This window comes from Osmerus mordax, chromosome 2 (genome assembly GCF_038355195.1).
Source record: "Osmerus mordax isolate fOsmMor3 chromosome 2, fOsmMor3.pri, whole genome shotgun sequence".
NCBI lineage: Eukaryota > Metazoa > Chordata > Actinopteri > Osmeriformes > Osmeridae > Osmerus > Osmerus mordax.
In genome coordinates, this window is record NC_090051.1 from 4,082,632 (window position 1) to 4,098,193 (window position 15,562).

Below are 15,562 nucleotides of genomic sequence, written 5' to 3' on the forward strand. Positions count from 1 at the left end.
GATGACTAGGGTGGTCGTCATGGTAACGGCCTAGGGCTTTCTGGGGCTGTGTAAAAAGATTTGGATATGGCGAACTGGGGATGGAGGAGGAAGGGGAGCGGGGGGGGGGGGGGTGGCAGAGGGAGGGGGGCTGTGGCAAAATGGCTGGGAAGAGGATGAACGTGGCCACGGGGGCCCGGACATCATTATGAAGGTTGCCTGACAGATGGCGCTTCATTAGTTTTGTCCATGCGCCAGCCACGCACAAAGACCGGAAGAGAGAGGGGCGAGGGAGGCGCGGGCGAGAGAGAGGGGGCGAGGGAGGCGCGGGCGAGAGAGAGGGGGCGAGGGAGGCGCGGGCGAGAGAGAGGGGGCGAGGGAGGCGCGGGCGAGAGAGAGGGGGCGAGGGAGGCGCGGGCGAGAGAGAGGGGGCGAGGAGACGCGGGCGAGAAGAGAGGGGGCGAGGGAGACGCGGGCGAGGAGAGAGGGAGAGGGGGCGAGGGAGACGCGGGCGAGAGAGAGTGGGCGAGGAGGCGCGGTGAGAGAGAGGAGCGAGGGAGACGCGGGCGAGAAGGAGAGCGAAGGAAAGAGAAAGATAGTGAGAAAGAGGGAGCGGGAGAGGGGCCAGGAATAGCCCTGCTGATGAATGCATGTATGGATGTACAGAGAGAGGGGGAGAGGGACGGGGGAGGGAGCGTGTCACATGGTGCAGGGGAGGGTGTTGTTGTTTTTTAAACAGGAAGTACAGAGTGTTCTGATCTGAGCCCCAGGAGTAGAAGAAGAGAGGGAGGAGGGAGAGAGGGAAGAGGGAGAGAGGGAAGGGAGAGAGAGAGGGAAGAGGGAGGGAGGGAGGGAGGGAGGGAGGGAGGGAGGGAGGGAGGGAGGGAGGGAGGGAGGGAGGGAGGGAGGGAGAGTTAGTGGGTACTACATGAACAGAAGGATGTGAATGGCTGTGTACACGTCTGTTACATGCTAATCTCTCTCTCTCTCAACCTCCCTCTTACACACTCCCCCTCTTGTTCCCTCCCTTCCCCGTTCATTCTCCTCTCTTTCCTCTCTCCTCTCCTCCCTCTATCCTTTCTCCTCTCCTCCCCTCCTCCTGTCCTCTCTCCTCTCCTTTCCTCCTATCCTCCACTCCTTCTCTCCTCCTCTCCTCTCTCCCCCTCCTCCTCTCCTCTCTCCTCCCCTCCACCTCCCCTCTCCTCCTCTCTTCCTCCTCTCCTCTTCTCCTCTCTCCTCTCTCCCCTCCTCCTCTCCTCCTCCTCTCCTCCCCTCCCTCCTCCTCTCCTCTTTCCTCTCCTCCTTTCTCTCCTCCTCTCCTCCTCCCCTCCCTCCTCCTCTCCTCCTCTCCTCTCTCCTCCAGTGATTTCTGAGCAGGCAACAGCGCAGGATGCAGCTCATGAGGATCCACCAAAAGGAGGAGAGGATGCAGAAGGAGGGCAAAAAGAAGAAGAGGAAGCAGAAGCCAGGCCAGAAGCCCAAACAGAAGCAGGCGCAGCAGTACCACCACCCTCCTGCGCCCCACTCTCAACCCCACCCCCACTCCCACTCTCACTCTCACTCCCACTCTCACTCCCACCCTCACTCCCACCCTCACTCCCATCCCCACACCCATCCTCACCCTCAGCCCCACCCTCACATCCTCACACCCCCCTAAGCCTGCCCCCTGCCGAGCCGACCCACCACAGGAAGACCAACCCCATACGGCGCTTTGATGGCGACGTGCTTTCCCCGGTACGTCTGCCTGCCTGTCTGTCTATTTGTTTATCTAGATGCTGTATCAAGCTATCTCCCTGTACAATTATCGATTCCCTATCTGTCTGTGATGTCTGTGTTAGGTCTGCCTGTCTTCAAACAAATCTTTTTTTCTATGTGAATCCACAATGTTAATTATTTATATCTCCCATGACGCTCTCCCTCTCTCTCTCTCTCTCTCTCTCTCTCTCTCTCTCTCTCTCTCTCTCTCTCTCTCTCTCTGTCTCTCCCTCTCTCTCTCTCTCTCTCTCTCTCTCTCTCTCTCTCTCTCTCTCTCTCCCTCTCCCCTCCCCTCTCTCCCTCCCCGTCCTCAGAGCTACATCCGTAGTTTCCGGGACAGACAGGGGGACAGGCGGGCGTACCCTCAGGGCCGCATGATCAGCCGCTCCCGCATGGCCCAGCTGGACTACGACTGTGGCTCCCAGGTGCCCCTGACGACCGCCAGCGGGCCGGCCGCACGCGTCTGACCCCCCGCTGGTCTGAAGGGGAACTGCACCTCCACGTCGACCTGACCTGGATGTTTACTAAAACGGGCTTGCCAAGCAAAAACAATGTTTTGACGGCCTCACCAGTGGCAAGTGTAGTGCCAATGTCTGACCGGAGAGCCAGCTGGCCGCGGCGCCCTCTGCTGCCCCGGAGGACCTGAGAATCAAACGCCAACCTCATCCGACGTGACCATCTTCAACATGTGTTTGTGTGTGTTTGTTTCGTACCATGCTGTGACGCTGTTCGCCTGTAGAGGGGTGGGGCGGCCAGGGATATGTTCCCATGGCAGAACTGAGAGGAACCGTTGTGATTTGTTGCATCTTCTGGTGCAGTGGACCCCTGGTGACCCTTTTGTGTATGTCTGTGGAAGGAATGCCGAATAGTTCTACTGACTGATTGACTGACTCAATTCAACTGTATCGTCTGAGGTCATGCAGTTTTGATGCTGACTCCTCTTCCTCGACTTCCTTCTCTTCTTCTCTGCTTCCTGTCCTGTGCTGTTGTGAAAGCTGTGAGGGGCTAGCCAGCTGTGGGCTGGGTCCCCCCCGTCATGTGACTGCCATCCCGGCCTCTCTATTGGTTGACATCTCTTCCTGGATCTCTGTACAGTTTCTCTTCTCCTAGCGTTGTCATGTTCCTGTGTACAGTATGATGCTTTTTTAACTGATTGGTTGATTACTTAAATATTGTATGAAAAAAAAAACATTTTTTAATGTTCGGTTTCTTTGATTTGATTGGTTGATAGATGATTGATTGCACTTTCGTCCAATGTTGGATTCCATGTTCATGTCAGGGAGAACTGGATTGAAAAACAAAGGCTATTATTATTATTAATATTGGTATTGTTATTATTACTGAGCATGTCTTTGTATGGACCTTGTTATGATAAACATTGTGATTCTAAACATCACTGTGTCGCTGTCTGTTTCTGCCTCACACAGCGTCCTGGGTAGTGTTACTACATTTTACATTTAGTCATTTAGCAGACGCTCTTATCCAGAGCGACTTACAGTAAGTACAGGGACATTCCCCCCGAGGCAAGTAGGGTGAAGTGCCTTGCCCAAGGACACAACGTCATTTGGCACGGCCGGAATCGAACTGGCAACCTTCAGATTACTAGCCCGCTTCCCTCACCACTCAGCCACCTGACGCCCCTCGCCTAGTTTCAGACAGACAGATGCAAGGACGAGGGTAGCAGATGTCTAATGTCTGCTTCTACCCCAGCCCCCAGGGAGGAGGGAGGGAGTCAGAGGGCAGAAAGAGAAGAGGAATGGGGAGGGGCGGGGGGGAGGGGAGGCGAAAAGAGAGATACCATATTAGACCATCTCATCTGTCTCTCTCTGTAGATAGAAGTGGTTTGTTGAGGGTTTTGGGTCCAGGTGTTTAGATCATCGTCCTTTTATCATTGTCCTCCTCCTCCTCTCCCTCCTTCTCCTCTCCCTCCTCCTCCTCTCCCTCCTTCTCTTCCTATCGCATGTCTGTCTACCTGCCTGTGTGTTGACCTACATGCATTACCAAACCCAAACCTTTTGTTTGCTTTGTATCTGTCTAATGTGATGAATTCCTGTAAATAAGGAATGCTTGAGACAGGCTTTAGTGAAGAAAAAAAACATTTTCAAGGCTTTTTTTTTATCATGTATCTTTATTTAAGAATGTTGGTGTTCAGAGAGACCCACACCAAAGACGTGTACACACACACATAAACACAAACACACACAAACACAAACACATACACTCATACAAACACACACACACTCATACATTCACACAAACTGAAACTTTTACACTCCAGAGCTCCAACTAATGACTTTACTGAGCCCCCTTCTAGGGTCCCCCCTTCTCCTCCTCTCATCATTACAGGCGCTCGCTCTCTCTCTCCACCTTCATCCTTCATTCCTGCACATGTATTGAAAGGTCATCCCTTCTGATATCAGCAGTACATAGTGAGTTGTAACCATGCTATAAAACATGTTAGAAACATGTTACAAACATTCTACCCAGTTGTTTCAGACCGTCACACTCTTGTTCATTCACTCATTCTCCAGAGAGGACATTTGCAAACAAGCCCTGCTGTTGAGTTGCTAGAATCGTCCCGTGTTTCGAAAACGTTGTCGCGCGGTTGTCTGTGTCCTCTTCCTGTTTACATGATGTCCTGCTGGTGCTGTGTGGATTCACTCACCACCTAAGGTGAGGATGGAGAGGAAGAGGGAGACAGGACAGGGGAGACAGAGAGAGGAGGCAGTCAGACAGACAGACAGACAGGCAGGCAGACTCTTCAGGACAGGTCTGGGGGGAGCTGTGCTTCAACGGGTGTACTGTTCTCTCTATCCAGGTTCCCGGGGGTCAGGGTTGTGGGTGGGCGGGAGGGTGTGCTGGAGGCGCCGGAGGGGACAGGTTTACACTCTGAACTGTCCCTTCCGCCCCTTCACCCAGCGGCTAGCTCATCTGGAGCAGCGGGGGGGGGGGGGGGGGGGTGGGGGGGGGGGGGGGGGGGGGGGGGGGGGGGGGCAGAAGGAGGGCGTCTGTTAAGCGCCTCTCAGCGTCCTCGTTACACTGGAAGCGCACCGTTTGTGTGTGATGTGGTCTTCGTCTTCATTCAAGTTCTAGTGGTGTGTTGCAGCGTAGTGTGTGTGTGTGTGTGCGCGCGCATGTGTGTGCGTGTGTCTCACCTCTCCATCTCGGGTCTCGATGGTCTTGATCAGGACTGTCTTCTTGGAGAACGACTCACCGGAGCGCTGTTGCTCTGGGCTGGTCTCTATGGAAACAGGAGCACATTGTGTCAGAGAGGCTGTTCTCAAAGGTTTCCCCTCTGTGGTGCTCGAGCGTCTTGGGTTCGCCTCCACCGCAAACTCTGTAATCTAGTTGTTCGTGCCTTCGTAATTACCCACAAGCCCCCACAGACCATTCATCTTCGCCCACCAAGTTAATGTACACGCTAATGATCTCCTTTAATTGACCCAAGAGAAAACCGCAGCAGTATTGATGTTGGAGAGGTGTCAATATGTCATGCTGTCAGGATCTTGTCTGGCAATGCGCCCCCCGGTGGCTGAAGGTGTACATACAGTTAATGTTCCTCCTGCGATCAATTCTTCTTAGAAAATGACAAAACACCTCAGAGGAGGATTGTAGAGAGGTGTGTGTGTGTGCGTGTATGTGTGTGTGTATTTATGTGAGTCTGTGTGTGTGTGTGTTTGAGTGTGTGGTCTGTATGTGTATGTATGTGAGTCTGTGTTTATGTATGTATGTTTGTGTGTGTATGTCTGTGCGTGTGTGTCTGTGTGTGTGTATCTGTGTGACTATACAGTATGTGTGTATATATGTGAGCCTATGTGTGTGTGTCTGGGCCCTGTATATGTAGGTACACCTACCTCTGTAGTCTCCTCTGATGGAGGCGTAGCCTGACGGGGCAGTCTTGGTGGTGGTGGTAGTGATCCTGGGAGACAAAACAAACGTCCTCAATCACAGGACACCCTCTTCAACCCTGCTGCACACAGAGGTGCCAGAACCATTCATACACCAGCACAGCAACTAGATTACTGCTCTGTGTAGCAACGACACACACACACACACAGAAAGATCCTGGTTTCTGACCTGCTCTCCTCCCCTTCCAGCAGCTTCCTGTAGGTGGCGATCTCGATGTCCAGTGCCATCTTGACGTTGAGCAGGTCCTGGTACTCCCTCAGGTGGCGGGCCATCTCGTCCTTCATCTTGGCGATCTCTCCCTCCAGGCGGGTGATGGTGTCCTGGAAGCCTCCGTTCTCGCTGCCCATGCGGTCCTCCATCTCACGCATCTGTCTCAGCAGGGACTCGTTCTGCACGCGGTCAGAGGAGACACACAGGGGGGGGGGGGGGGGGGGTGAATGGATGGGTAGATGGATATACACACATGCAGACAGACAGACAGACAGACAGACACACAGACAGACAGACAGACAGACAGACAGACAGACAGACAGACAGAAAGATAGATAGGACTCACGGTTCCCTTGAGGGAGTCGATCTCGCAGGTGTAGGACTGGATCTGGTGTCTGAACTCCATGCTCTCCTGCTTAGACTGTCTCAGGGCATCGTTGTTCTTGTTCACTGCCTGGCTCAGGTCTGACACCTGCAGAGGGGGAGGAGGAGGAAGGGAGGAGGGGAAAGGGAGGAGGGGGAAGGGAGGAGGAGGACGAGAACAAGACAGAGTAAGAACAGAAGGAGAGAGGAGTCAAAGGGAAAGAGGAGATGTAGGAGGCGCGTGAAGGAACTGCTTGTCACCTCTTCCTGTTATCCCTGTTACTGGTCCTAGCATATCCGTGAGCCTGTGACTACAGTTTCTTCCACCACCCCTACTTCATTACCCATAATAACTCTACTTTACCCTCGTGACCTTGTGTTGGGAGGTGTCAAATATGTGCGAAAGCCCCTCAACGAACCTTAGACTTGTACCATTCCTCAGCCTCTGCAATGTTCTTGGCGGCGATGCCTTCGTACTGCGTGCGGATGTCCCTGAGGGCCGCAGTCAGGTCGGGCTTGGACATATCCATCTGGACCTGGACCTGGGTCTCCTGCATCTGGGACTGCAGCTCGTGGATCTCCTGCAGAACAGCAACAACACATACCCGTACTGATCAATACCCTCGCACACGTCAGAGATCAATACTGATCAATACCCTCGCACACGTCAGAGATCAATACTGATCAATACACACACTGATGGGACATCAACTCAAACACTGGTCAGATACCTTTGGGGACAAGGCTTCTGACTGGCTTTGTAGAAAAATCTTGTTAAGGGTGTAATTGGGTTCTGTCTGGAGTGAGTGTGTTCTGTCTGGGGTGAGTGTGTTCTGTCTGGGGTGAGTGTGTTCTGTCTGGGGTATGTGAGTGTGTTCTGCCTGGGGTGAGTGTGTTCTGTCTGGGGTGAGTGTGTTCTGTCTGGGGCATGTGAGGGTGTTCTGTCTGGAGTGAGTGTGTTCTGTCTGGGGCATGTGAGGGTTCTGTTTGGGGTGAGTGTGTTCTGTCTAGGGTGAGTGTGTTCTGTCTGGGGTATGTGAGGGGTCTGTCTGGGGTATGTGAGGGGTCTGTCTGGGGTGAGTGTGTTCTGTCTGGGGTGAGTGTGTTCTGTCTGGGGCATGTGAGGGTGTTCTGTCTGGGGTGAGTGTGTTCTGTCTGGGGCATGTGAGGGTTCTGTCTGGGGTGAGTGTGTTCTGTCTGGGGTATGTGAGGGGTCTGTCTGGGGTATGTGAGGGGTCTGTCTGGGGTGAGTGTGTTCTGTCTGGGCTATGTGAGGGTTCTGTCTGGGGTGAGGGTGTTCTGTCTGGGGTGAGTGTGTTCTGTCTGGGGTGAGTGTGTTCTGTCTGGGGCATGTGAGGGTTCTGTCTGGGGTGAGTGTGTTCTGTCTGGGATATGTGAGGGTTCTGTCTGGGGTGAATGTATTCTCTCTGGGATATGTGAGGGTTCTGTCTGGGGTGTGGCTGGATCGTCCAGTTCCTGATTGCATCCCAGGGTTTATTTATAGTAGTCCATCTGTTACTGTAAAGAACGTTCCACCGAGCCCTTTCTGTCCCAGCAGCTGCCATACCCTCGTCATCCTCTCAGCAAGACACGACACATAGCTCACCGGTCATGGGGCACCACAACCCACACATGAAAGGCCTACCTCTACGTGTGTTAGGGTGTGTGTGTGTGTGTGTGTGTGTGTGTGACCATCATTCTAACCCTAAGGTTTCCTGAGGCAGTGGTGAATGGCTGTCACACATGCAATACTCCCAGTGCAAGTCTGAAGGTGTACATTTACACAAAGGAGTTATGTGACACTGCGTTGCCCCGCTGGCAGGCTGCATGCCTACACGTCATGCCAGCCAGACTCACCTCCTCGTGGATCTTCTTGAGGAAGGAAATCTCCTCCTGGAGGCTCTCGATGCGTCTCTCCAGGTCCAGCCTGGCCAGAGTGGCATTGTCCACATCCTGTGAAGGGATAGAGAGCACCCTGAGTCCTTCACCTGGAGGGGGTGTGTGGGCGTGTGTGTGTGTGTGCGTGTGTGTGTGTGTGTGTGTGTGAGAGAGAGGAAAGGAAGTCTGACTCACTGCTCTGAAGGCAGACAGATTGTTCTCAGCCTCTTCCTTCTGGTGGATCTCCTCCTGCAGTCTGGACATCGTGAGAGGAAGGGGTGACGGAGCGAGATAAAGAGAGAGGTGAATAGAAAGAGAGCGCGTGGGAGAGGGGAGGAGACGGAGAGTTTTAGAAGAAGGGTTAGAGGGATTTTTATTGTAATGTCAATCTCGCCATCTTCCTGTGTGTCTCCTGCCAACCATCCTCTAAGACAGCCAGCCATCCATCCAGCCAGCTTGTCAGACAGAAAGACAGACAGACAGACAGACAGCCAACCAAGCCAAGCCTATTAGATTAGCCTCTAGTATTAATAGGAAAAGCCAGGAAGTGTGATGGGTGATTATCACTTCGTTTCAAACACTATCTCCAGAAAAGAAATACAACCTCACTCTGTCCCTCAAGATATTCTGTATTCTCTCTCTCTCTCTCTCTCTCTCTCTCTCTCTCTCTCTCTTCTCTCTCTCTCTCTCTCTCTCTCTCTCTCTCTCTCTCTCTCTCTCTCTCTCTCTCTCTCTCTCTCTCTGTCTCTGTCTCTCTCTGTCTGTCTGTCTGTCTGTCTCTCTCTCTCTATCTCTCTCTCTCTCCCTACCTCTCTCTATCTCTCTCTGTCTCTCTCTCTCCCTGTTCTCTCTCTCTCTCTATGTCTCTCTCTCTCCCCCTCCGCACCTTCTGGTGCTCTCATGCACACACCTCCTCAGCTGTTAGAGTGAAGAGATTATCCAACATGAAGAAGCACGAGGAGAGTCGCACTAGCATCTGGGAGCTCTAAATAGCTATCTCTATCTACAAGCCTGCTTTGATTGTATCACCAGCATGACATGCAGGCCCGCCCTACATACAGACGTATGCACACAAACTGACTCCTGGCACACGAGTGGGTTATGTATGTTATATATATAGTGACACTTCGTGCCGTGGGTCAATCTGGCTGCTGAGAATAGACGTCTATGGACTTATTCCAAGACCTGGCAGAACCTTGAAAACTGGAGGAGATTACTGTCTGTCTGTCCACCTGTCTGTCTGCCTGCTTATCTGTCTGTCTGTCTCTCTGTCTATCTGCCTGTCTGTCTGCTTGTCTGTCAGTCTGTCAGCCAGTCTGAATGTCTGCCTGCCTGCCTGCCTGCCTGCCTGCCTGTCTGTCTGTCTGTCTGTCTGTCTGTCTGCCTGTCTGTCAGTATTCCTCTAGTATCCATTAACCCCTCAGGTTTACTGCTGTCACCCATTTCCTCTCATCCTCCCCTTCTTTCCTCTCGTCCTCCCTCCCAGTTCGGTTTGGCCTCGGTTGCTCTGCTATGTGACTAAGCATTCTTCTGGTGTCTTAAATCTCAACAGTCCTTCCCAGCCGGTCTGTCTGTCCTCTAGGAATCTGAAAGGAGTTGTGGGGCCTAATGCTGCTAGTCTGAAACGGCAGCCATTTTCTAATGGCATTCAGACACCAGCTGCTTGAGTCGGTCCTTCAGTATGGACACGTACAAGATGGTGAATTACTAATAACTTTGTTGTGCTGCCACCTAAGGAAACTAGATCCGTAGATCTGTTTTGGTTTTCTAAAACCGCTACCTTCCGTCACCCTTTCTCCCAAATAACAGATCTGACATGCGAGGACAGGTGTTCTCATTCCTCAAAAGCGCTCCGACAACGCCCTCCCCGCTCGCGCTCACCTGAGTTTCAGCTTATTCAGGTCGTCGGCCACGTTGTCTCGCTCCACCTCCATGCGGGCCCTCTGATTGGACATGGTCTCCACCTGCCTCCGCAGCTCCCTCATCTCCTCCTCGTACATCTCGGCCACTCGCGTGGGCTCGCGGCCGCGCAGCCTCTCGATCTCCACCACCAGCGTGGCGTTCTGCTGCTCCAGGAAGCGCACCTTCTCGATGTAGCTGGCGAAGCGGTCGTTCAGGTGCTGCAGCTCCGCCTTCTCGTTGGTCCTCGTGTTCAGGAAGTCCTGGTTCATGGCGTCGGCCAGGTTGAAGTCCAGCTTCTCGCCCATGCCGGCGTAGGAGCGCCGCACGGCCGGGGCGTAGGAGGAGCGCACGCCGGAGAAGCCCGAGCCGTGGCCCCCCTTGCTGAGCTCGTAGGTCCTGGAGGACATGTTGGAGGAGGCGGAGCCGCGGCCGCCGGAGAACATGGAGGAGGTCATGGGAGAGGCGCCCACGCCGGAGCCAAAGGTGCGGCGGTAGGAGGAGGCGGTCTGGGCCGAGGAGGACGCGGAGTAGCTCTTACTCATGGTGGAGGTCCGTGGATGGGTCTTGGAGTGGAAGGTGGTCTGGCTGGAGCGACGAGGGGACTGAAATGAGGGGCTGTCGTCCAGTGGCCCTCCTATTTGTAGCTGCGCCCCACCCACTCCTCCTAGCCCTCCCCCTCTGCCCTCTTCCCGGCTGTCCCCTCCCTCGGTCGCAACTCTCTCACCTGACTCTCTCTCTCTCTCCCCTTCCAGTCCCTTGATTCAGCTGTCACGGGGTCTGGTTTCCAGTAGTGGGCTGGCTGGCTGGGTGGGTGGGGTACGGTGGTGCTTGGCAAGACGGAGAGGACAGAGAAATGGCAGTGAGGGGGCGGGAAACCGGGAAACAGGAAGAAGACAGTCACTCTGTACCCTAAAACTCACACACACAGGTCATGGACGGCACCTAGCAAACCTGCCAAGCGGTTCTGGAGGTTACAGGAAGTGGGTTCACCGTGAACCTGAGGACACACCTCCAAGGCTGAATGTCAGGGGTGTTACGTAAGTGTTTGGTCATGTGACCTCCATTACGTAACAGGAACACAGCAGGCCTGATACGACGAAGGTCACGTACTCTGTTTGGAACCTTGTCCTTATACTGATGGCAGGCTCTCACTCACGCACGTGTGTGTGTGCTTGAGTGTGTGTATGTCTGTGTCTGTGTGCGTGCGCGTGTATGTGTGTGTTTGAGTGTGTGTGTATGCGTGTGTGTGTAGCTGAAAGTGTGAGGGTGACACAGGGCAGAGGCAGAGATAGTTAGCTGAGTCAAAGTGGAGTGGGATTGTCAGTGGTCTTGCCAGCCAGACAACCGACATACCCAGTGTTGGAGGGAAAGATACCCAGACTGGTGAGTCATGGTGAGGCCAACTAGTGGACCTGACCCCCTGGAGTGAGAAGAGGAGGAGAGGAGGAGAGGGGGAGAGGAGAGCAGGAGAGGAGGCAGGGAGAGAAGGAGAGGAGGAGAGGAGGAGAGGGGGAGAGGAGAGCAGGAGAGGAGGCAGGGAGAGAAGGAGAGGAGGAGAGGAGGAGAGGGGGAGAGGAGAGCAGGAGAGGAGGCAGGGAGAGAAGGAGAGGAGGAGAGGGGGAGAGGAGAGCAGGAGAAGAGGCAGGGAGAGAAGGAGAGGAGGAGAGGAGGAGAGGGGGAGAGGAGAGCAGGAGAGGAGGCAGGGAGAGAAGGAGAGGAGGAGACAAGGAGAGGGGGAGAGGAGAGGAGGAGAGGAGGAGAGGAGAAAAGGAGCGGGGGAGAGGAGGAGTAATAGAGAAGGAGAAGAGAAGAGAAAAATACATGTATCTTTTACAGAATTAGCCGTAGCTCTATCCCAGGGGCCATCTCTCATATTCCGACCATCTGAACAATGTGTATCTGCAGTCTAAAGCAATTACATGTTTGTCTATGACTAATGACAACACATGGTCTTGCGATGACATCTTGCCGCACCATTGAACTTCTGGCTCACTGCACCCACCACCAAACACAACAGTCCCTAGCTATCCCTAATACAGCTATCCAAAAACAGCTATCCCTAACACAGCTATTCGTAACAGCAATACCTAACACAGTTATCCCTAACACAGGTACCCCTAACACAGCTATCTCTAACCCAGCTACCCCTAACACTACACAGCCACCACAAGACTGCCCGGGATAAGGTGCTTCCAGGACCCAGACCTGGCAATCTAAGACGACCACAAAACCGTGATCACTGGATTATTCCTGTGTGTAACCCATCCTCACATTACACTTTGTAAACGCCAAAACGTGTGTGTGTGTACGTGTTAGCGCTCAGCTGCTGGTGTCACCGCTATTCTTAGCCTTCACATCGAAACCCCCATCCTGGTTCCCCTGAGGCTCATGGGAACCAGAGCCTCAGGGGAGGCTCCCTTCTTCCTCTCCCTTTCTCATCCCCCCCTTCCTCCCCCTTTCCTCCCCCTTTCACTCCTCTGACACTGCTGTGTAAACCGACACTATACACGACAACTGCACGGTAAAAGCTAAAAATAGAAACCATGATTTCCACACGCTTCATTTTGCTAACTAAGCCTGGCCCTGAAATAAAAATTGGTTCCTAAGGCCAGGGGAGGTGTGATGACCAGCTGAGCTGATACTTAAACATGCACGGACACACACACACACACAGACAGTAGTTAAATCAACCCCCTACTGTGTTTGTTGACTCTTGCACAAGCTTGCAAAACACACACACACTTAAACACACACACACACACACAGACAGACACACTCACACACAAGCACACATGGCATTTAACATAGTATGTTAGCTCTTATGACTTCAGTGTGACGATATGGGGTATCAACCTGGACTTTCCCAGCTCAGGGGGTTCCCTGTACTGTGTGAGTGTTACCGTTCAGGGTGACAGTCTCCTGGTGGAGGCAGAGAGAGGAGGCAGAGACAGAGAGAGGAGGCAGAGGCAGAGACAAAGAGAGGAGGCAGAGACAGAGAGAGGAGGCAGAGGCAGAGAGAGGAGGCAGAGACAAAGAGAGGAGGCAGAAACAGAGATAGGAGGCAGAGACAGAGAGAGGAGGCAGAGGCAGAGAGAGGAGGCAGAGACAGAGAGAGGAGGCAGAGGCAGAGACAAAGAGAGGAGGCAGAGACAGAGAGAGGAGGCAGAGGCAGAGAGAGGAGGCAGAGGCAGAGACAAAGAGAGGAGGCAGAAACAGAGATAGGAGGCAGAGACAGAGAGAGGAGGCAGAGGCAGAGAGAGGAGGCAGAAGCAGAGAGAGGAGGCAAACACAAAGAGAGGAAGCAGAAGCAGAGAGAGGAGGCAGAGACAGAGAGAGGAGGCAGAGGCAGAGAGAGGAGGCAGAGCGATGATAGATGCGGCTGTTTGACTGGAGTTCCCCTGGTTAATATATCCCATGGAGATGGCGTGGAGATTTGAGCTGTGGGAATGGCAGGACTGGAAGTGGTGGAGGGGCAAGAGCCAAGGCTGAGGCTGGGGCAGGGGCAGGGGGGTGAAGGGCAGAGGGGTTAAGGGCAGAGGGGTTGCGATCACAAAGAGAGTTCACTCTGACACGCACCGCTTATAGAAATAGGAAGGGATAGGGGGGCAAACGTTGCCTGGCAACCACGGACACACACATGCACACAAGCTGACCTGTGCTCCAAATATTTAACTAGAGCCTAAATTAGACCTGGGGCCATGCTAGTGTCCACATGGCAGAGTATGCTATCTAAACATTCAGTGATACCTCCCGCCGCCCCTCCCCACCCCACCCCCTCCCCACCCCTCTCTCGCTGTCTCACTCTCTCTCTCTGCACCCACACACGCTCTCAGAATGATCCAGCAGTCTATTTATACAGTGAGAAGTCATACAATTTAAAATTTTATCTTTTTTGAGATGCTGAGTAATGTGGGGCAGTTGGGAAACAGGCAAGTTGGGAAATGATCCTTACACTAGGTTCAGAGAGACAGAGAGTCAGAGAGTCAGAGAGTCAGAGAGACAGAGATAGTCACAGAGGTGGATGTGGTTTGACATGCCATGCAATTTGATACTGTGTGTGTGTGTGCGTGAGACCGTGTGTGCGGTAAATGTATCTAAAGCACACCGTCGTGGCCCAGCAACCTGTTTCCTGGCAACCGAAACACACACACACACACGACCACCCACACACACCTATCCATGCCAGCACCAAGCATGCTGGTGTGACAGGGAAGGGAAGCAGAGATAATGTTTCTGCATGTCTGTGTGTCACTGTAATATAAAAAACTTTATGAGACGTTCTTCTCACATTGGGCATGTGATCTGTCCATTTCTCTCTGTTCAGAATGGGTACATAACACGACACGAATAGCACCAGTGATTTCACCAAGAACATCTAGAAGCTTCCGCCTGAGTTCTGTACGACAGTTCCAGGCTTGGACCAGGGATTGGAGATCTGGTCAGGGCCATAGCAGGGTTGACCACTAGGTGGCAGTACAGTGTTAGAACTGCTGCATCTCTCTGCATCTCTCCAGGTAGCAGACACCCAGCTACACCACCAGCTCCCTCCAGGTGAAGTGCTCTGGTCCCTTTGAGCAGGGGACAACACCAAACTCCATAGGTTTTGTAGACCTCTAATAGACCAGCTACACTGTATGAACCAGATATATATGAAGCTATATGAAGTGTAGCCGTTGGCCTGAGAATGAAGAGAGGCTACAGTGAGGGGTGTAGGAAACAACATGTGAAGCTAAACATGAACATCTAAGTGAGCGTGGATGACTGGGATCTCTGAACATCCTGGAGGACAAGTGTGCCTCGTCCCCTAAAACATTTCCCCTCAAGTCTCGGCACCCCCCCCCCCCCCCCCCTAAATCCTTAGGGGACATCAGAGGAATATTAGCCAACGTTTGGAGTCTAAACCAATTAAATACATCTATTCTTTTTTTAACAGTAAAGATTCGGGTCTCAGAACAATTCGGTTCGATCTTCGGGTGAAAATCTGTCCTTATGTCGGGTGTCGGTTCGGTCTCGGAATTGATGTTGCCTGCGTGGTTCGGGTACGGTTCCAAAAAACAAAACCGTGCAGGACTCTCCTCCCCCTCTACTACGGTGTTCATTTTAGGACATCCTCAGATCTCAGACTCAAGTCTCAGACTCAAGTGTCAGACTCAAACGAAAAGGTGTCAGGTCTCAGACCAAAAGTCGTCAGAATCATGCGAAACGGCTTCAGTCTCAGATAAACCGTCGGCGTTGACGGCGTTTTGTCTGAGAATGACAGAGGTTTTTTCTGACGCCGTTTGGTTTGACGGCGTTTTGTCTGAAAATGACAGAGGTTTTTCTGACGCCGTTTGGTTTGACAGCGTTTTGTCTGAGAAGGACAGAGGTTTTTCTGATGCCGTTTGGTTTGACGGCGTTTTGTCTGAGAATGACAGAGGTTTTTCTGAGACTGAAGCCGTTTCGCCTGAGTCTGACGACTTTTGGTCAGAGACTTGACGCCTTTTCGTTTGAGTCTAACACTTGAGTCTGAGATCTGAGGATGTCCTCAAATGAACACGGTAATCCCCTCTCTCTACTGTATGAGATC

General features: G+C 52.9%; 1 protein-coding gene and 1 pseudogene across 2 annotated transcripts; one reads left to right on the top strand and one right to left on the bottom strand.

The window, feature by feature from the left end:
• LOC136959739 (transmembrane protein 198-B-like) overlaps nt 1-3,142 on the top strand; it is a 6,445-nt pseudogene extending 3,303 nt beyond the window's left edge.
• Nucleotides 3,143-3,845: 703 nt separating this feature from the next.
• Nucleotides 3,846-10,597, bottom strand: LOC136963106 (desmin-like). Of its 2 annotated transcripts, none has more exons than XM_067257123.1 (9): nt 9,976-10,596; nt 8,290-8,350; nt 8,074-8,169; nt 6,636-6,797; nt 6,200-6,325; nt 5,812-6,032; nt 5,589-5,653; nt 4,890-4,975; nt 3,846-4,402 (listed from the first exon to the last, which is right to left on the bottom strand). In XM_067257123.1, exons 1-9 carry the CDS (start codon nt 10,536-10,538, stop codon nt 4,361-4,363), a joined length of 1,422 nt encoding a protein of 473 aa, XP_067113224.1. In that variant the 5' UTR covers nt 10,539-10,596; the 3' UTR covers nt 3,846-4,360. The 2 variants fall into 2 exon arrangements, with proteins under 2 accessions (XP_067113224.1, XP_067113232.1); XM_067257131.1 differs by lacking the exon at nt 3,846-4,402 and adding an exon at nt 4,414-4,665 and having other exon boundaries at nt 9,976-10,597.
• Between the last annotated feature and the right edge of the window lie 4,965 nt (nt 10,598-15,562).